This window comes from Centruroides sculpturatus, unplaced genomic scaffold (genome assembly GCF_000671375.1).
Source record: "Centruroides sculpturatus isolate CEXI.00-Female unplaced genomic scaffold, Cexi_2.0 scaffold309, whole genome shotgun sequence".
Lineage (NCBI taxonomy): Eukaryota > Metazoa > Arthropoda > Arachnida > Scorpiones > Buthidae > Centruroides > Centruroides sculpturatus.
Window position 1 is genome coordinate 209,505 of NW_019384521.1, and position 22,051 is coordinate 231,555.

The window sequence follows — 22,051 nt, forward strand, 5'->3', positions numbered from 1 at the left end:
AAATGAGGCCAGAATCGAAAAGTGCAGCTTTTGAGATGGAGCCAAACTTATAACGCTCGACTGTGGCAACTTCACGCATCGTTAGGAGCATTCCGTATTAAATTTATTTATTTTTTTCTTATTATTTATTGGGTGGAGCACTTAGCTAAAAGATTTTTCTTTTTCGGAAGATATTTGTTTTGCGTAAGCGATTGCTGCAAATGCATTTTTTATTGGGAAGAGGGGGTTGAATGGTGCCAGAAGGAAAGTGGATTTTGTATGGATGAGACGTTCTATCGATGGGAAAGGTGGAAACAATCTGGTTTTCTCCTTGCTTTGAGCGGTCGTCTTTAATTAGTAGAGGAACAGATGGATTCTTACTCCGCCCAACTGTGTCTAATGGCTGTAAAATGATTGCAGACATTAGAAATCCTTCTTAACCTCTAATCCTCTTCTCAAACTAAGTTCTAGTTAATATTTTAGCGGTTTTCTTCGGCTCTCTTACTTTGATATTGAATTTTGGTTTTGACATTATGAAGGATCTACAACATTCCTCTTGTTGCTGCTGTCAGTTCGAGTATTTTTGATATTTCTAATAAATGAATTTAGTGCTTCTAGATTTGAAATTATTATTCCCCCTTTATGGAAGTCAGTTAATTAGCAGCATTCCTCTTATAGTTTTATTTTTCCTATCTTCCAGAAAACTCTTGTAAAGTTCTTGAAATGGTTTTAAAATTTAAAAATATTCAAGTACATTCCAATGTTTCTGCTTCAGTATTTTGGTGTTCTTCTGTCATTTTATTAAATATATCTCTGGATAGTTTTAAATTATTCTAGTGTTACTCTATTCTTTGTTCAGGGCACCAAATATTCCTGCTATAATTCAGTATTTTTCGTTTTTTTTTCTTAAGTAAAAATCAATACTCTTAGTATTCTTGCTGAAACTTCAATGTTCCTAAGAGCTAACTAAATTCTGTTTGTGATAATAGCATAATACTAATATAGTATAGTAAATTATATTAGTCTGTTATTTATTATTTTAATTATTTAGTGTTACCGAGATATCGATATAGTTATGACATAACACTGCTTTAACATTAATTGTACACTTTTGTAAACAGTCCGAGTTAATATACTGCTCCAGAATGGATCATAATAATTTAATATTCCAATTAATTAAGTTTTCTCCTTGTTAGAAGTAACTTAATACAGCATCTGTCACTGCATTATATTATCTGTTACTTAATATTTGTTGTTGCTTCTGTGCATACTTTACTGTTGCAGTAAAGCAGTGAATCTTCTTTCCTCCTTAAGATGAAAAATAGTAAAAAAAAAAAATCCTTATTTTTTCAACGGAGTTTCTGCTTCTTTTTTTCTTCTGTCCACTTCACTTTTCCATTTTATTTTTATTTGAAGTATTGACTTGGTTCCTGCTTTCTTTTTGCCTTATTCTTATAGAGGTAATACGTTGCAGAATTTAACCTTTCTTTCCCACTCACTTATGGCTACTTGTTTCTCTGTAAGCTGTTCAATCTTCGTCACGCATCGACAATAACAAACTTCGTATCCTTCTCGATATGACAGTTTGAATCTAAGAAACAATTTTCAACTTCCTACACGTTTCAAAGCATTTATAATTGCTACGTGCACACCTTTACTCGCCTTATCGATTGCTCGGTACATAGCAAAGCTGCAATTAGAGCAGTAACATCAGTTACTACATTTGTACTAATCCATCTTCTCCACTTGCCACTAGAGAGTTAAACTATGGTTAAAAGCATTTTCTATTGAGTTCTTCTCACTTCTAATTTAAACTGCTAAAAACTAATAGGAAACTTGTTTAAATATTTTTATTATTATGGCAGTAAAGTAATCGAATCAAGAGTAAAACTGTATGAAAGTAGCAAAATTACACGAATAAAATCATTTATAAATTTAAATTACATGTAATAGAAAACTAGTAGATATACCAGGAAAATTAACATTAAATATTTGGTTATTTTAGTTTATCATTGCTATGTTTATCACAGGGCCAAGGGGATAAAATCAGGGAGGAGTGAGATGTATAAATTTTATGGTAACATATTTTTCGCAGGGTTCTATGGAGTAACTATATAAAATTTGATCCAGTTCGGTCTAAGGTTTTAGGAATTATAGGGAGGATTAAATCGAGGAGGGATGGAATGTTCAAATTTTACGGTAACCTATATTTTCCGCAGTATCCTATGGAGTAACTATGTGAAATTTGGTGCAGATCGATCAAAGGATTTAGGAGTATATAAAGGACAGACAAACAGACACGACACTCTATTATATATATATGAGTTTCTATCCTAAATTATATATATATATATAATTTAGGATAGAAACTTTTTTAACTTCATATTATTTTAAAAGACCAAGAAAAAAAAATAGCAATATCTGTATCATAAATTAAGTTTTTAAGAATTCAATACAATGAATTTTTCATTACACTACCAGAATTGTTTTCAATTTCTCCACAAAATTAATAGAATTATTAATTAACAGATAATAATCTTAGGATATAATACAATCACGAAAAAGAAATCTCGATCCAATAAAAAAAAATACATTGTTTGTCTGCGGATATTAATGGAATCCATATCTTTTGTTATATCAACTTTCGATGTTATCGAAATATTGATACGATACTACTCGTAACGTCTAATGAATCAGAATGTAAATATACGTTCCGATTCTCTTCTATAGATAAGTTACACATCAATACACAAAAAACAGCATTTCACTACTATAATAACAAAGAAATAACAAATATATAGTTTAATTTATAAGAAAATAATAATAAACTAAATTTCGTTACTATAACATTATTTATTGCGAGAAATTCATCAAAATCTCTTATCTTCTAGCTACCATTTTTTGAGAAGATGAGTTATAATAAAATATCCTTTTATCGACAGAGAAAGAGTGAAAGAAAACAATTTTACATCTTATTCTTATAAAAGTATGACGTTTAATTTACTTTACGACAGTCGAGAATCATCGTACAAGTTATTGTTTGGAGAGTTAGTATCATGCAATGCTTTGCAAGCTAAGCAATCATGGTAGAGATGGCAGAAGTAATTGGCTGCACATTGGTTGCTGTAATAAAGTCCTGTGTTACCCTGCAGCCACTGTAACCCGAATGCTATCTCTCTCTTTGGTATGTGCATTATTGAAACTCATAATTCCATTTCTCTTCTTGACGTCTTTATATATGTACTAGGTTTCACTTGTTTTATTATTAATCTTCATAATTAATTTATGGATCCTTTTTTTTCTCCTCCTTTATTCCCTGCTGATGTTATTAATTTATTATGCTGGATAAGTATCGTTTCTGCTACTTTATAGCTTTCTTTTATGCCATAATAGCATGCTAATATCTTTAATTAAAAGTGCAATAATGCAAATATCCAGCTCGTTTAAGGTTATTTTAAACATTAAGAAAATGGAATAAATATCGAATTGAATCAATTTACATTTTACATGATAATAATAATAAATAAATTAATAGTATAAAAAGGATTTAGTGTTATAAAAGTAATGCTATCTTTAAATGTTCTTCTACTTCTCGCTATATCTTTCACTTTAAAGTAACATTAAATTGTCTATTACTATAGAGTGAAGGTTACGGTTTTATTTCGAAACAAGTTACTGTTATATCAACATTATTACTATAGTAGTAAATTTTACACTTTATTTTTATGGGCCACTATTCAGAAATATCATACAATGTAACATTCTTTTCTCCATTCTAACTGAAGTGTTGAAAGTTAGTTTTCTGCTGCTGCTTTCTTCTTCTTCTTGTTGTTACTGTTACGTTGTTCTTACTGCTATCTTTACTTCTAAATTTCAAATTTTGCCATTACTACTTTTACTACTTCTAGTAAAGATTTTAACCATTTATTTTCGTAATTTATTTTCTAAAATTCTGATAACATTTATTGTTGTTTTATATCAAGTTTCTTAATGTTATTTATTCTGTTAATATTCTATTATTATTGCTGTTTATATTCGTCTTATTTGCAATTACTCGATTAATTTGTTCCTGTCATCTCAAATTTTGCTGTTATTAATCATTGTTTGTTGTTATTTTGCTGATGTTGATAACAAATCTTTCTATTATTTGCTACTGCTGTTATCACAGATAAAAAAAAAAGTTATTCTGATGTTGTTGCTGTTATTGTAAGAGTTACAATATTTTTCTCTTGTTACCGCAAGTGTTTCTGTTGTTTTTCAGCATATTTTCAAGTATTTGTGTTGTTATCTCAAGAATATCCTCAATTATTCCCAAATATTGTTGTATTTTTACCAATTTTGTTGTCGCTGATATAAGTGTAACCCCTATTTTAAATCGTAACATTCTGTTTAAGAAATTTATTATTTTTATTTTTTTTATTTTTAAACATCTTTAAAGTTTAAAAACAAGCGAGTTTTAAACTTTTATAACAGGAAGGAATGCAAGATAATCCAATAAGAAAAATTCAATACAATTCTTTCTTTGTTTCGACTTTAGACAGTTGGCGATATTTTGTACCAAATCAATTTTATTTTTGATTTTTTCATGGTGTATCTGACTAGTAACAACTCCCCTTCCCCCCAATAGTCTGTCAGATTATCAACTGTAAGTGAATGGAGTTACAGACACGAAAAGGAAGTCTTTTCAGAGATTTAGCATCTCGGTTGGAAACCAACACCACGCTCTCTTTATTGAATATGTCAGTCTTTTCTGACTGTTGAGAGACATGATAATGTTTGTGACTAGTCTCACATCTCTTCTACTTTTAAACTGTTCAAACATTACATTCGCTCCGGTTTTGTGACGTGTAGGAAACAAAAGGAAACGTTTTCCGTCGACGTTTGCCCCTTGACAAAAGGCTTCTCCTTTAAACGAGCTAGTCGCGCAGTGAAGACGCATTATCGGGCGCGAGAGAAAATGGATGAGCGAGTTTGAGGATATTGTTAAAGCACTTTCTGCTACAGAAACATGCATCATTGTCATGTTGATTATATCTGAGGGGTATAAGGGGCGAAAATTTTTGCAACGCTACAGCTCTTTATGTTGATATGATTCATCTTTTCCACAAATTTGAAGAAATACTCCTACATATTTTATCACTTGATTTATGTCGAACATTCCGACTCGTGATGGAGAATATGTATTACACACTCTTGTTGTTGTACAGTAGCATTTCGTTAAGTTGTACATTAAGTTAATGTTGTAAGGTCACTTAAAGCTGTTTTGTGTATGACGATTCCTTCACAAGAATAAATTACGTTGTCCTTTATGAAAATCGATGATACTTTTTAAAGATGCAATCTTCAAAATGGAATTCTTATTTATACATTTAAATATTAATTGAATCTTAGCCATATCCCTTTAAATATATTATTTAAATGAATGTAGTATTTTTATTAAATAACTATATAATTGTATATTTAAATGTTTAATTGTGGAAATAATTCAATATTTATATGAGAATTTTTAGTGCAATTTTGTTAAGTGGGCCGCATTGTTATAAATTTTTTGATGCATTTTTCCTCTTCTAACTTTTATTACTTTCAGAAAATGTTTAAATTAATAAAAATCCCTGCATATTATATTTATAGAAAGCAACTGTAGTTAAAGTTTAAGATAAAAGAAAGAAAATTACCCGCAGAAGTAAAAGTTTTAGCGAGAAACAGAAAATTAATTCAATAGTAAAATATTTAGATATGAAATTTTTATAATGTAAACCAATTGTTTGCCTTTGAAGGGTGGACTCAAATGGAGGAAGAAAAAAGTTTGCAGGAAATTGGAGAGTTGTTTATGTAGGAAGTCCCACATTGGAAGCCAAAGGCTATTTGTCGTTTAACATAAATAAAAAGAAAAATAAATAAAAATAGAAAAAAATGATAAAAGTACGCAAAATATTTGTTTTAAAAACTTCGTCTTTTAGCCATTTCTAAATGCAAAATTATAATTATTCCAGAAAATTTGGGATGAAGATGATTTCTATAATTGAAAACTTGAAGAGTTCTTTATTATTTTGTCTTATTTTTTTTATTTCGTTTCACGCTTTTTAAGACGTTCAACCCTTATAAAACTACAAAATAAAATAAAAGAAAAGAAACTGAAGTTACAGCTCTCATTTCTCATCGTTTGTCTTCGAAAATGGAGAAAGAGGGGAAAGAAGAAACTTCGACAACTTCCTATAAAGTTACATTGCTCAAACTTTCTTGGTATAATAGCTTATTCGAAGGAAACACGAGATCTTCGGAGTGGTGGAGACAGTACGTCTAACAGGCTGTCAGTTCGGGAGAAAAATGAGTTGGAGAGTCAAACAGATTGTCCGGAGAAGGGCAGCAGATCTAGAAGTAGCAAGTCGGTTTGGTGCCGATTTTCTATATAGGAAGCTGTCGTCATATCCGTGATGTCCGTCCAACCTTTTCTTTTTTCTTCCTTTTCTGTTCTTCTATTACAATGATACGTACTTTCCTTAGATGTATTTCCTAAAATACATCAACTTTGTGATTTACTTTTCTTATATTCAACGCTGCTTTCTTTTTCTCCCCTGATATTTAGGTAAATTTTTCGAATAAATTATTCAAAAATTATGCAAGACTTGATAAAATAGTAATGCTTAATTTCGTGTAATTTGAATGTAAAATGATTAAGTAATGCAGATTTTAAATACAATAATAAATTACTAGAAACCTTCCCGTTGATTAAAGGCAGAAAATTCGAGTGGAAAATATGCAAAAATTTAATTTAAATTCGATGCCAAAGGAATTATATTTCTTTTCTAAGTTTGGAATCAAATTTATTTTTATATCTTTGATTATATTAAAACTCCTTCGCAGTATTTTTCTTTCCGTATTCCTTCTTGAATATTTACTAAATTTTAGAGTTTAAATTTAGATAGAAAATACACTAAAGAAGCACTTCTCAACCTTTTTCTGATCCTTCTGTATATAGATTCTCAACACTAACCTGCTGCATCCCTAGGGATACATGTACCACTGGTTAAAAAGTGATTCACTAAAGTAATGAATAAATGAGATAGAAAAAAACTAGAATAAAATGGAGGGGAAAGCACAATTTTTAATAGAGTAAATTCAAATGTGCAAAAATTCGAAGCGTAAACAAACTTGATCAATAAGCAAATTCTAGTGCAACAAAGAGAAAGCCAATGAGAATGTATTATTGATGCGTACGAAAATTCAAAAGGAGCACGACAAAGTTAATTCGGATTAGAAACGAAGTGCACAAATTAAAATTCGAACAAAAGGAATTGCATAATTCAAGTACAGAAAGGGATTAACGGAACTACACTAAAGTAAATCTGAATGCACGAAGAAGTGCTGTAAATAATTCACTTATAAATGGAAACAAGGCAAGTTAGAATATAAATGAATTACAATTAAACTTACAAAATCGTGTAACATTTATATTATTAGACTTGCTTCTAGATACTACTTAAAAATTCCGCCGATATACTAAGTTGTTGTTGATACTCGATATCATTGTAGTCGTCTACTGACCCTAAAACTCTGCAGTTAGCTTCATTACAACTGCAGCATGTTGGCTAGATATTAAAGCTTTGGTCATTTGTACCGAAAAGAGTCGTAAAGAAAGTAGAACTTTTTCTAGCGTGTAAGTCGTAAATGAACGTATAACTTATCATAAAAAAAACTGGCTACACTTAAAGTAACTAGGAACTTACCCTTAGAGTAATAAACATATAAAGAGAATTCTTATATCTAGAAATTTTTCTGTTCCGTAAAATAATTCACTTAAATGTTGTTTTGATCTTTATAACTTTAATATTAGAGCAGTAATTTTGATTTAAAACTAGAAAGTTTTTCTTGATTTTACTGCGGTAAATGTCTGCACTCTGTCCAGATGTTGTTGTTTTAACTAACATATATATTTTTATGCTGTCTTCTCCTTAAAATTTAAGAAATTTTTATATGTTCTTATAATATTAACTTGTCTACGTGGAAAATTTAATAATATTATGGAAATGTAAAATTTTAAGTTCATAATTAAGCATGATCTCGGTTTGCACCTTTAGAAATGAGCAATTAATTTAATAAAGGAAGCGCTACTAGACTTTTCCTGTAGGAGAATATATAAAAGGAAATATTTTCCGTCGATTTTCTATAAAAGATCACTATAAATTCTTTTGATAAATGAAAAAAATTACATTCAGAACAAACAAAGCCCGACACGAATTGTGCAAGAAAACATATCATTCAGGGGTCAGAGTTCAAGTAGCGATGACAGATATGGAGACATTTCTCTTGTCAAATACCTACTAGGGTATATTAGTGGGCGGAGGGAACCCCGTGGTTATTGCAACATCGCTCAGGACGTCGGTTCCACCTGTTTTTTTAGCAGAATGTCTCTGAAAGTTCCAACGACAGGAAAGATGGATTTAATCGTGCATCGGAACCTGCAGGAGAAGGAACTGTCACTTACTACAAGGATCGTTTAGGTTAGAAAGGGAAAGGGGGGCAAAAAAGATAAATGAATGGTTTAGTCAGCGACATCAACTGTAGATGGATTGAAGTCCACCTGCTTGTGGCTCCTCAATCGAATGCATTCCACCCATTCCCTCTATATTATTTCACTACTTGTACCACAATAAACTCTCAGGGAAATAAAATAACTTCGAAAAATCCCTATTTCGATTTTAAATATCCTTAAAAGCACCTATTCAAAACTAAATATTAAAAAAAAATCACTTTCGAGTCGTACTTCGTTTTAAATTCGCTTCTGTTAACAAAATCTAAGCCAAAATTTAATTATAAACATCCCTAAAAATCCCTAACATTTAAAAAATATATAAAATTTGCGTAAAAATTTTCTTTAAAATGCTTATTTTGACGTAAACAACGTTAATAGATTATAAGAAAAAACTGATGGATAAAATCGGAAAAATCATCAACAAAGCAAATTATGGCTGGAAAAAACGAAAGAAAAAAATGTTAATTTTTAATTATGTTTTACATCTAGAGCAGATATTGCCACTTAAAAAATTACTAAAGTGGAAAAATTATTTTTATTATTTTCTGCCGCTGGATGAATTGATTATTCTTCTTAACCCTCAGTAAGAGAGAAAGAAAGAGAAGAGGAGGAGGAAGAAAGAGGAGGAAGAGGAGGAGGAAACAGAATAAAAAAAATAAAATAAAATAGTTTTAATGGCTGAATTAATTCCGTGTTTTGCGAATGATAAGCATAACAATTTAATTAGCATTACTAATGACCATGTTTATATCAGAAGCTGGTCATGATTGATGCCTTATCTCTGAATTGAGACAAATGATTGGGATAATCAGCAAATGAATAAATAATGCAATTAGTATCTTTTGCTTCCATTCTAAACTTAAATCGAAAGAAAAATTATTGTTTCTATAATTCGTTTATAAAAATTGATTGAGGTGTTTCTTCCCTATTTCTTATTTTTTTATTTTTACATTCCGTGCTTAATGATTGATTATATTTGTTAAATTTTAAATTATTAAATCAAAGATATCTTCGAGAAAATTAAGAATTAATTAATGTTATTAAAATAATTATAATTAAATTAAGAACAAATAAAAAAATAATAATAATAATAAAACCGTGTTTTGTCTTGGAAATGTTGTTTATGAATAATAAAATAAAATAAAATTCTATAATATCTAATTAAATTTATTATTTATTTCAAATTTAATTAATTCATTTTAAAAATNAATAAATGAATGACAAACATTAATATATTTTATTATGGAAATGCACAAATTTATATAATTTTCTTCTAGAATTTTTCTAGAATAAAATTTAAAAAATTCTAAAAATATTGCAAAAAATTTATAAAATATATTTTATAAAATCTTCCAGAATTCTTTTGAAATGTTCATTCTTTACTACAGTTTCTAGAATATGACCTTGAATCAAGAATATATTTTTCTAGATTTACTTAATTTAGTTCATATTCTAGAAGCCTGAAAAGTTGAAGATTTTGTGTTGTGGCCAATTTTATATTCAGAACTTGGCTACAATACATGCGCTTGTGCGAAGGAAACTTTTTTTTCTCGCTTATAGTGCCAAAAGAGCCATAGTGGTGAGTTTTGGTACTAATTTTTTTTTTATGGAAAAATATGTATATTCTAGAAATATTTATGAATTTAGTGTCAGACGTCTTTTAAAATTTAAATAATTAAAAATTAAATTTTTTATAAATTTCTGTGAATATCAAAAAATTTTCTGAAACTTTTAGAAATATTTTACATTTTATTTTTCAGAATGTGATGATCTAAATTAAAATTAGATATTATTTGTAGAGTGATAAATCTAGAATATTAAAAAATTCTATAAAAATTTCTACACTCTCTCTAGTTCAACAGTTCCAGAAAAAAATCTATTTTTAGAAAAGTTCTAGAAAAATTACAGGTTTCATTACTTCTTGAGAAAGTTTCTAAAAATTTTTCAAGAATAAATTTAATTGTATAATTTCAATTCTTTCGAATAAATTAGTTCGATGTAATTTAGTAGTCCTTACAGAGCTACTAAATTACATTTTTTACATAGATATACTTCATAATGAATTTATTAAAAATCAAATAAACAAAGTTTTATAATATAATTTTAATAAAAATCTAATATAATGACAGGAATTTAAAAAAATTATAGTTATGTAAATGCTTTTGAAATAAGAAATTCACTCAATGATGATAATAATTTGAAAATATTTTAAACTCCTCATTAATTGCTGACTTTAGCAATAATAATAATAAAAAAGTAGTAAAGTGAAGCATGAACGAGGACTTAACAAAATGCGACACACATCACAACCAGCAAACAAGAGGATTACTGGAAACAATTAAGGCAGAAATCTCCAAGGTACTCTTGTTCAAGTTTATCTTCTACTATTTCGATTGAGAAAGAAATAAAATAAATAAATAAATACGAAAAAAAGTAAGTTAGAGACTGAAGATAAGTTTGATCTGCATCCTTATAAGTGAAATGAATAAAAAATATAAGTGATAATCCTCAGACTTGATTGACTTAAAGGACTTTTCCAGAAAGGAAGTAAGCTTCAGTAATAAAAATCTTTCTGAAATTGTTTTTTAATTATAAATTTTTACTTAATTTATGGAAAAATTTATTCGTGTTTTACAGAAAATTTACAAGTCATTAGGGTTAATTTTGTACTATTTTAGTGCATTTCATATTGTTACGTGATTTTTCTACACGCTAGACTATTCCTTGCCTTTCTTTTTGAATTATCAGCTAGGCTGAAAGATGATAAAAAAAAAAAAAAAAAGTAGCAGCTAAGTTTTTACTACTTAAGCATCTCTGAATAATAGTAGAATGCTACTATAGAGGAACCGATATCGGAGTTTTGATCTTTTCTCCCTGTCATTTTTCTTCGGATAAATTGACCAGTTGCCATTCAGTTGTAGAATAGTAAAGGGGAACTTCAACGCTAGACTCGGGTCACGTGATTGGGATCGATTTTTCTTCCGCATCCGAAGCATTTCGGGTTCACCGGAGAAGTAAAGCGTACCATGTCCAAGATGGACTCGTGTCACAGGAAAGAAAATAATAGGAAACCAAAAAACCAGTTCGACGAATTTGACATCTATCGAAGGACACAGAAAATCAACCTATAATGGACCCCTTGCCCTTTTACAATTGCAATTTGACATGATTTCATTCAAGAATTCGAACGAATATCCTTTATACTTTTTTCTTTTTCTTCCCCCTTCTTCTTACATGTGAACCGTATTACTCGAATGATAATCGATTGGCTGAAGAAAAAAAAAATAAATTTTATATATATATATATATATACACTACGTATATATATAAGAAAATATTCCTGATCCAATCTGGAAGTTCAATTCCTATTTCGATTTTTGTATGATTTTTGTGTATTATTTACTCTCGGTAGAGTCAAAAGGTCTGAGAATTTGAAGAATGATTTTTGATTTGTGAGTATTCACTCTTATAAAAATAGAAAACTTCCTATTTTTATGTCCTTTTTTCTACTATATTTCTGAGCCGTAAAAATTCTATAAGGCTTTTCCTATTTCATTTTTATGTAAATAATTCATTCAAGTATATAAAAAGACTTGTCTAAAAATTCTAAATTGATTTAAAATTCAAGAAAGAATAACGCGAATCAAATGTTGTACTTAATAAATTATTATTATTATCATTATTTTAATTTCAATTATTACATAAAATTATTTATTAAAAAATTTAATTGTAATTAATTATTTGATAATTACAATTAACTATGAAACTGATAACGTATAGAAATTGATGAATTATCATCATCACGTGTTATCGCATTGTTGTAATTGATGATAGGAAATGGATGATAATTCAGAATTCTATTTTTATCAATTTCACTATGTTAATTACAATTATTTAAGTTTAATTGCAATTAAATATATAAATAATTGTAATTAACTTTTTTTTTTACGTTTTANACTTTACAGAATCTAATAAACTGGAATAAATTAATGAAACTTTTCATTAAATTTATAAGAAATTTTAATTCATAAAATATAGCTATTTTTCTTTAAATTTTAAAGCACAAGATTTAATAATAATCTTGCAGTTTTAAAGAATTAATAGCAATTTTTTTTATAAGCCAAAATTATTAGATACGTTTTCATGCACTACTTTTCAGACTTAATGTAAAGCAATATTCCGTATAAAAAGGTAATAAAAATTAAAATTCAATTAAAAAAAGAAAATATAATTAATTATAAACTTAATTTTTTTAAAAAAAATATATTTTTAATATCATCGTTAATAGCTGGAACTTAATTATCTTACTAATTAAAATTAATATTTGTTACCATTTAATAAAGTTTTTTGTTAATTTCCCACTTATCTAATATTTAACTTGTAAACGACATTAAAAATGACTTAATATCAATTTATATACAGATATAAATGGCGACGATGATGATTAATATTCTAAATTACATTAATTTAAATTTAGGAGAATATTTAATAATTTTTTCATATATTTTTTACTTAAAAAAAAATACTAAACAAACTCGTGAATTTTTAAAATATAATTTTCGTTTTAATCATATATTATTAATGACCTTATATATATATATTTGTTTTTAAATTTAAAATTTAAGTAATTTATGGTACAGAATTTTATAATAAATTTCTAAACATCAATTTGAAATTTTTTTTATTTAAAAAAAAGGATATAAAATACCGAAAAGCTTTTTAAATTTTTTACTTTTTATATAAATAATTCCTTTATTTATTTATTTATTTATTTTTTATACAGATATAAGAATCGAAATAACAGAAAAGCATGTAATGCATTAGAAATTTGTTTGGTCTTCGCGTATAAACGTACGCAAAATAAGAAAACTCTCCAATCTGCAACACGTTGGAGCGAGTACAACACGCAGAAAAAAAAAATGAAAATAAAAAAAGAATTCCGTTTCAATTTTACATTAGAAAATTATTCTTTACTTTTATATCTTCTCAAAAATCCGATTTTTGTATGGTGTATAAAATAGGATGTGTGTGTCTGTGTGTTTGTGTGTGTGTGTGCAGAAAATCGTGACGCTCGCACGTTCGGATGTGGAGTCACGCAACTAGCTTCCTTCCTCACGAAAACCTTGCAACAATATCGTTCTATGAATATTAAGCACTGCTTCAGCTGGCCAGGCGACATTGAATTTGTTTTCTCATCTTAATAGTCATTTTAACGTATTAATTTCTCTAAATTAGATCTCGTTTATGGTCCTAGAATTTTAAAGGCATCGACTTTGGATAACATTTTCAGTATAAATGTCCAATTTCCTAAGGTTTACGGTGCCTAATTAGAATTAAGCAGCACGCTTTTGGATTTAAATTTGATAAATTTTTGTTTATTCTTCCAACTTGGATTTTTCTAATTTCATTCTTTTCTTTTTATTATTATTTTTTTATTGTTTAAAATTGACGGAAATTCTCCTGTTAATCGCAATTATTTTAAATGAGAAACTGATGAATATTGTAGCGAAATTAATTATGAATTAGAAATAATATTTAATTGTAATTAATTTGTTTATTTATTTAGTGTTAATTCTAATTAGTGTGATTATTTAGTAGCTTGAGAAATATTAAAAGTTTATTCACTTTAAATTTAAAATTAAATTTCTTAAAATCCTGTATTTTTAATTTTATTTAAAATTAAACAGTACTTTAAGTTTGACAACTTTTTATTTCATTTAATTTTTAATGTTTGAAATTAATTATCATTAAGCTATTAAGTACAATTAACTGATAATTGACGTCATCAATTGCAATGAAATGGACTCATTACAATTTAAACGTAGCATCAATTTCTGTTTTAATTTTAATCGATTTTTAATTATTATTAGCAATCATTGAATAAAATTTAATTTTGACAATTAATACTTACTTTTTGTTTAAAAAATATATATATTTTTTATAAGGTTAAGTTAAGTTTATTAGCAGATGATTAAAGTAAGAAAATGTATCTTTAAACTCTCGTTTATCTTTTTGTTTCAAATATTTTTATTGAAATGGTTTTTTCATATTTTCAGTCACGACACAGCCGAGAAGGGAGCCCATTTTTGGAAGATGACGAAGATCACTTCTTAACTCTGGACTTGGACGACGGTCGCACCGACGATGAGGCTGTATTACCCAAGGCTCTACCAATAGGGGGTGAGTTTTAAATTAATCAAGTGCCATTAAAGTTGGAAGAGGGTCTTAAAAATGAGGAAGAAATACGATTACAAGCTTCGACTCGAATTTTCATTAGACCCATTTGGCCAAACGTATTAATAAAGTAGAAAATGGTTGGTTTCTTGTCAACTCCGACGTCAAAATAGTAAATTTCTGGCTATTTTCCGCCGTCGTAAAAGTAAAGTGTTTGGCATAAGTCCAAGAATGTTGGATATAGTAAATTTACCACCGCTTCACTCGTAAATTTGAAGGATAAAGTGTCGACCGCCGTATATACATCTTTTACCTTTCTCATCACCATTGTTTATCCTCTTCCCTTCACCATCTCTTTTCTTTACTTCCATTTATTCCATACTTTTATCGATAGAAAAAAAAGAACGTTGCTTAAGTTGCTAGATGCGATGATAAAAAGTGATTATTTTGGTAAGTGCAACTTGTCACGTGATGCTTTATACCATTCCATTATGTCTTAACTGGAAGGGAAAAGGATGCGAGACGGATAACGTATCTAGTTAAGGTTGTTTAGGTTTGAACTAAATGACGAAAAAAGAAAAAACAGTAGGATGACAAGCAGCACTTTACTTCCGTTCCGAGTAACACAAGTGCTAGAGAACTTCCGTTCGATGCCAAACGGATTTCTGGTAGAGTGAACGTTTCTCATAAGATTTTCCATTATAAAAGTCCAAATGGTAGCCAATAGGAAAGGTTTTTTTCTTGTTTTTTAGAGATATTTATTGCCAAATTTTCCTTAAAGCGAGGCCAAAGGTTTATCGAGATCATACGTTATTAAAATTAGTAGACTATAAAATAACCTCCTTTCAAAATTTTTAATTTATTTGGACATAAAGATATCGGAAAGACATTTTTCCATTACACAAAAACGCCACCCGATAAAGGATGTAAATTTATTAAAGTGATTCGTGATTTTGTTTACCTCATTTTGTAAATGAGATTTTTTCCCCGGTTTCTGGGAAATATTTTTCGGGTTTTTTTCGGTAAGTGACTCGTTTATTTTGCATAAAATCCTTTGGTAAATAAAACGTTGTTGTTGACGACTGAATAAAAAAACAAGGTGGTTCAAGTAGCAAATATATTCCTATAATAGCATCGTGGCATCGCTGTGGATAATGTTGTGATATATACTGATTTAGGAGCGCATAAGAGCTTTTTCTATTCAGGATTAAGGTAAATTCTCTCTCCTAGACAAAAGATGAGAGTGTGGAAAGTGGCTATCTCTCACTGAGTCGAACAGCAGTAGTATGGGTTAAAGTATGAGTTAAAGTAGGTTGATTCTGCGCGATTTTTAGTAGTAAATAAAGCTCTTTAAAATATCCTTTCTTGGTTACAATTATAACCATGATCGAGATAATAAACATAAATTAGCTTTAATTGCTATTTAAGAACCGTTTTTACCAATGTTTCTGTACTCAGACGTCAAGAGATGCATCAATCTTGTTCAAATCTCTCACTCGCATGGCATTACTCAAACAGAATATCGGGAAAAAGCACGTAGCAGATAGCACGAGAAGTTCCTATCTCTAAGATAAAGATAAATTTTCTCCCTAGGACGAGAAATGAGTTCATAAATATGTCTCCCCATCGCATACCATGACTATCTTTCACCCTAATCATAACTCGTAAATAGAATAAATGTAAAACTTTATTTTACAGTACCATTCTGGTTTGATCTTGCAAAATGGTCCTGTAAACCCGTGCAATTTTTGCGTGGGTCGATTCAGAGATGTGAAATTAGCCTCCGCCCAATTTGAAAATCTATATCTATCAACGTTACTCTGTTTTAAACGTATAAAAAAAAAATACATCAATCACGCTCACCCTTCGTCGTATGACATCAGTCAAATAGAATATCCAATAAAAACACGACAAGATGGCGTAAAAAAGCCCCCCACGGTAAAAAACGTCCATTTAAACGTCGTCACTTTATCCACCCAAATAACCCTTTTCAGTCCATTTTTTGAATTATTGCCATTCGCTCCCCTCTAGAAATCCATCAGGAGTCGCAAGTTTTTTGGGGGAAACGAAGCAAAACACCTCTAAAAACCCCCAAATGCGGATCTTAACGCGGTGATACTACCCAGGAAGCGCAGGAAGCCACGTAAGCAAAGCAGCACGCTTCAAAGCGCGTGAAGTAGTCGGATGACAGGCGATTTATTTCTTTCTCGGATGCTGCTAGACAATGCTACTACAGTAATTCAATAAAAATGACGAACGAATTCGAAATCCATTATAAATTCCATTCCCCAGCGCAAAAATAAAATAAAATAAAATAATATATTGTAGCAGCAAGAAGAGGAAGAAAAGTAAGGAAAAAATCAGTTAATTAGTTTCTGTTTCTTTTTGTTTTGATCTTTTGCAGTTTGGAAAAAGGATGATTCCATTAAAATTAGACATGCGGGATACAAATGACGCGTCTTGTTACGATAGTAGCATCTGGAGCGTTAAATTCAATCCCCCCTTTTTATTTATTTTTTTTTTCCTTCTTTTCTGGAGTATTATTCTGGAGGAAGGGAAAAGAGATTTCTAAATCGGTTGATTTTATTAGTTTTGGCAATTTTATGTGATCAAATAAAATTATTAGTAATGGAATTATAACCTAGGAGAGAGATGTTTATCGCTGAATATAAAAAGGAGAAGCGTAGACGACGGGGTTCGAGTGCATATAACAGCTTTCGTCTCCACACTATCCGGATGAAAATTGATGCAGATTGCCATTTCTCCAAATTTAATCTGACTTTCAATTTTCGTCAATCTTCAATTAGATGCTGCTAAGTTACAAAAGTTCTTTGTTATAGAAGAAAAAAATGGATGTACTTTAAATTCCATCAACTAACTTCTCTCATAATATTGGTATAACAACTATACAAGATATAACAAGTTTAGTATAAGATATAATGTAGTAAATTCAGTAAATAAACAAGCATTAGTAAGGACTAATTTGATACTATTTTTGCAATTCTCACTCGGCATTTTTGGGGCTGTAGCTTCTAATTTAACTACTGTTTCAAGTGTATAAGTTTTATACATTCTGTCTTATTATTGTTACAATTTATTGCTATAGTAATAACGTATTAAAATAAATAATGAGAACCGTGGAAAACATTCTTTACGTCGCGAACTTAATATTGATTCAATAAGAATATTAAAAAATCTAGCAACAAGTTGCTTAACTTTCCAGGCAGCATTTAAAACTGCGCATTGTGCCATCTGTTATGATATTTTATTAAAAACTTTTCATATTTTTAGCTATTATAAAATGCCAAAAAGCTTAATTTTCAGGGTAGGGATGGGTTTTATATATATAAAAAAATTGTAAATGCTAATAACTAGTAAAATCGTCATAAGTCCGACCCTATTGGAGATACGACAATCCCCCTTTATCTCCCATCCTATCTACCTTTAACCATCAAACTTTAATAGCATCAATCCCCCTAATATACAAATCTCCTTGCAAAATTTCAGAAATTTTCGACAAAAAACACAGGGGTTTTTAAGCTTCAAAGAAAGTGAACAAAATCGTGCCCCCTCCACACACAAACATCCATACATTCAGGAAAAACTCGAATATTTTTGCATTTCTTGACGTTTCAAGATCCTCGAGTCCAAAAATGTAAAAATTTGGGGGATCATTCTTGACCCATCACTATACTTTCTCTTTGTTATAAATAACACAACATGGAAAATAATTGCACTATAGTAACACTTAGCTATTATTTCTCTGTTACTAGTACAATAATAAATTTGTTTAATGCAGCAGTGTTTTAGTGTTATCGCACTATTGAATCTGAAACACTTTGAACTGTTTGATATCATCCTGACCCCATTTTATTCTTCTTTCCACTTCAGGTTACTTCCAAACGCCTTATCTTCATCGAATGTTACCATAATGGCATTTAAAAAGGAATACGTTTTCATCTTTTATTGTATTGGCTTCAAACTTTTTTTATTGGGTTAGTATCTGACCCGGATAAACGTAGCTCCATCCCAACTAAAATCTAAAACTTTTCCCTTTCTCCAAGCGAAAGTAGGGCATAAAAATTTTGGTACGGAGCCAAGGAACAGGAGAATAATAAATCATCTCAACACCTTCAACAAAAATTCCGAACTTGTTTTCGGGCTGAAGATGCACATGCGATATCAACTCTACGGCACAAGGGGCATAACAACAAATAAAACTCCAAGTTAACACGCCAGTCACACGTCACACTACTTTATAAGAAATCACGCACAAACACGCACGTAACTTATACACGTTAGTTGACAAGATGGAAGATTTATTACTGCGGTAGCATTCTTAGTTTGATAAACTATACAACATCTAATGGCTATTTAATAGCAGAAACATAATCTAACGACGCTAAGGTCGTTCTAACGGGGGAATAGAAGAGGCACTTCGATATAACGAGCGCGTATAACCCGGAATTAAATTATATAAATTAAGAAAAGATGAAACTCTTCCGCCTCAATTCCCGAAAGATTCGATAGAGAGAAATGTGTTTTATTTGCGAGAATTCCGTCTGAATAAATTTCTGTAACATATTTTGACGAATGTTTATCTTATATTGACCTTTCTCAGCATTTAAGGTGGGAATACAAAATGCAGCTCGCCTTATCTGAAGCGTAAAATGCGCTGGCGAGGTTGTAAAATTTTAATATGCTTCCGAGAAGATAGCTTAAGGCATTGGATAGAAAATGCTACTGCAGTAACAAAAATATGTTTTCCTTGATTACATCTCCTGTTTTGCTAGATTTAGTATAACCTGCGGTCATTGAAAACGCGTGATATTTTATTGCCAGCTTCCATCTTCCTTCATTAACGACGTTAGAACAAATGGAAATTTCTTACTCCCTCCTATGATAAGTTATACCGGGAAGATGCTTGCATATAGAGAAAGAAAAGGAGAGAGCTCCTTCAGCAAAAATTCCAACTTTCCAGAATTGCAAAAGAGCAACTAGAACTGCTTTTCCAATAAAATAAAACGTAAGGCCATACTCTTGACCAGCTTATCATTTTAATAGAAACCTACAAATTCTATTTATGGATTTATATAAGAGCCCAAGCCCACACAAAAGAAATTTTCCACCCAGTTCGTTGCAGACGTTGTTTGCTTAGAAAAGCTTCATAACCTTATGCCATCTCCCCGTTCAGCATCCTCATCCCTCTCCTCTGCAGATGACATCCGGAAAGAGAACTTGGCTTTCGAGGTGATCACCGGATCGAGTCAATATTTAAATATATAGACCATGCCACGTGTCATCATCGTATACTAAGATACTCTACCGAGGGTTTACTAAAGACGAAAACTAGACAAAGAACAAAGAAATTGACATAGAGTTAAGTATAAATCTTGGAAATTTTCTAGATTTTTCCGGGAGAAAATGGATCGTCGGTAGCATTTTCGTAGCTAAATTGGAAGTTTACTTAATTGGATGAAGGGCTGAAGATGTCATTAAGCAGATATGTTCAGCAATTAATAATAAAACGGGCGGGAGTGGAGCTGCTTATCTTAAGAGAATAAATTTTTGTCTGTTTTCGTTCTTTGTTCTTAATAGCAGCTGTTATGTCTACCATATTTAATCCTATAGTTATGAGTGAGGTTCTTTGTAAGTGTAAGAGCACGTTTCGTCTTTAATTTTCTATTGTTGTACGAATTTATTTTTCCTCTTATCCGGTCTTCAGATTATTGCTGCAGAGACTTCAAAATTCGAGGAAAAATTGATGTCTGAATGAGGAAAAAAAAATTAAAAATTATAGGGGAGATCGGGGCAAGATCGGCATGTTAAGCTTTACTTAAATTTTGTCTAATAAATACTGCTGTAAACTGAAAAAAACCTTTTGCATATTGTCTATTGGAATGTTACCTTACTATACATCTGGTTAAAATCAGTTTGGACATAAAAATAATTAAAATAATTACAACTTTACAAGAAGAGAGAAATTGACGAAGTTGCCCCGGGTATAGGGGCAAGATCGGCAACTTCTCTCTTTTTGTAAAGTTGTAATTATTTTAATTATTTTTATTAAAGTTGCCCCTGGTATAGGGGCAACAGTAATGGNAATTCAACACCCTTTTCCAGTATTGAATTCAACACCTTTTTCCAGTATTGAATCCAACATTTTTTTCCAGTATTGAATTCAACACCCTTTTCCAGTATTGAATTCAACACCTTTTTCCAGTATTGAATCCAACATTTTTTTCCAGTATTGAATTCAACACCCTTTTCCAGTATTGAATTCAACACCTTTTTCCAGTATTGAATCCAACATTTTTTTCCAGTATTGAATTCAACACCCTTTTCCAGTATTGAATTCAACACCTTTTTCCAGTATTGAATCCAACATTTTTTTCCAGTATTGAATTCAACACCCTTTTCCAGTATTGAATTCAACACCTTTTTCCAGTATTGAATCCAACATTTTTTTCCAGTATTGAATTCAACACCCTTTTCCAGTATTGAATTCAACACCTTTTTCCAGTATTGAATCCAACATTTTTTTCCAGTATTGAATTCAACACCCTTTTCCAGTATTGAATTCAACACCTTTTTCCAGTATTGAATCCAACATTTTTTTCCAGTATTGAATTCAACACCCTTTTCCAGTATTGAATTCAACACCTTTTTCCAGTATTGAATCCAACATTTTTTTCCAGTATTGAATTCAACACCCTTTTCCAGTATTGAATTCAACACCTTTTTCCAGTATTGAATCCAACATTTTTTTCCAGTATTGAATTCAACACCCTTTTCCAGTATTGAATTCAACACCTTTTTCCAGTATTGAATCCAACATTTTTTTCCAGTATTGAATTCAACACCCTTTTCCAGTATTGAATTCAACACCTTTTTCCAGTATTGAATCCAACATTTTTTTCCAGTATTGAATTCAACACCCTTTTCCAGTATTGAATTCAACACCTTTTTCCAGTATTGAATCCAACATTTTTTTCCAGTATTGAATTCAACACCCTTTTCCAGTATTGAATTCAACACCTTTTTCCAGTATTGAATCCAACATTTTTTTCCAGTATTGAATTCAACACCCTTTTCCAGTATTGAATTCAACACCTTTTTCCAGTATTGAATCCAACATTTTTTTCCAGTATTGAATTCAACACCCTTTTCCAGTATTGAATTCAACACCTTTTTCCAGTATTGAATCCAACATTTTTTTCCAGTATTGAATTCAACACCCTTTTCCAGTATTGAATTCAACACCTTTTTCCAGTATTGAATCCAACATTTTTTTCCAGTATTGAATTCAACACCCTTTTCCAGTATTGAATTCAACACCTTTTTCCAGTATTGAATCCAACATTT

The 22,051-nt window shown here is 30.0% G+C and overlaps 1 protein-coding gene across 3 annotated transcripts in view; it reads left to right on the forward strand.

The window, feature by feature from the left end:
* The window catches only part of LOC111622747 (follistatin-related protein 5-like), a 134,713-nt gene that overhangs the window by 86,247 nt on the left and 26,415 nt on the right, over nucleotides 1-22,051 (forward strand). For all 3 annotated transcript variants that reach the window (XM_023365167.1, XM_023365168.1, XM_023365169.1), the window contains exon 3: nucleotides 14,569-14,692. In XM_023365167.1, the coding sequence (XP_023220935.1) occupies nucleotides 14,569-14,692 (124 nt within the window). The remainder of the gene's footprint in view (nucleotides 1-14,568; nucleotides 14,693-22,051) is intronic.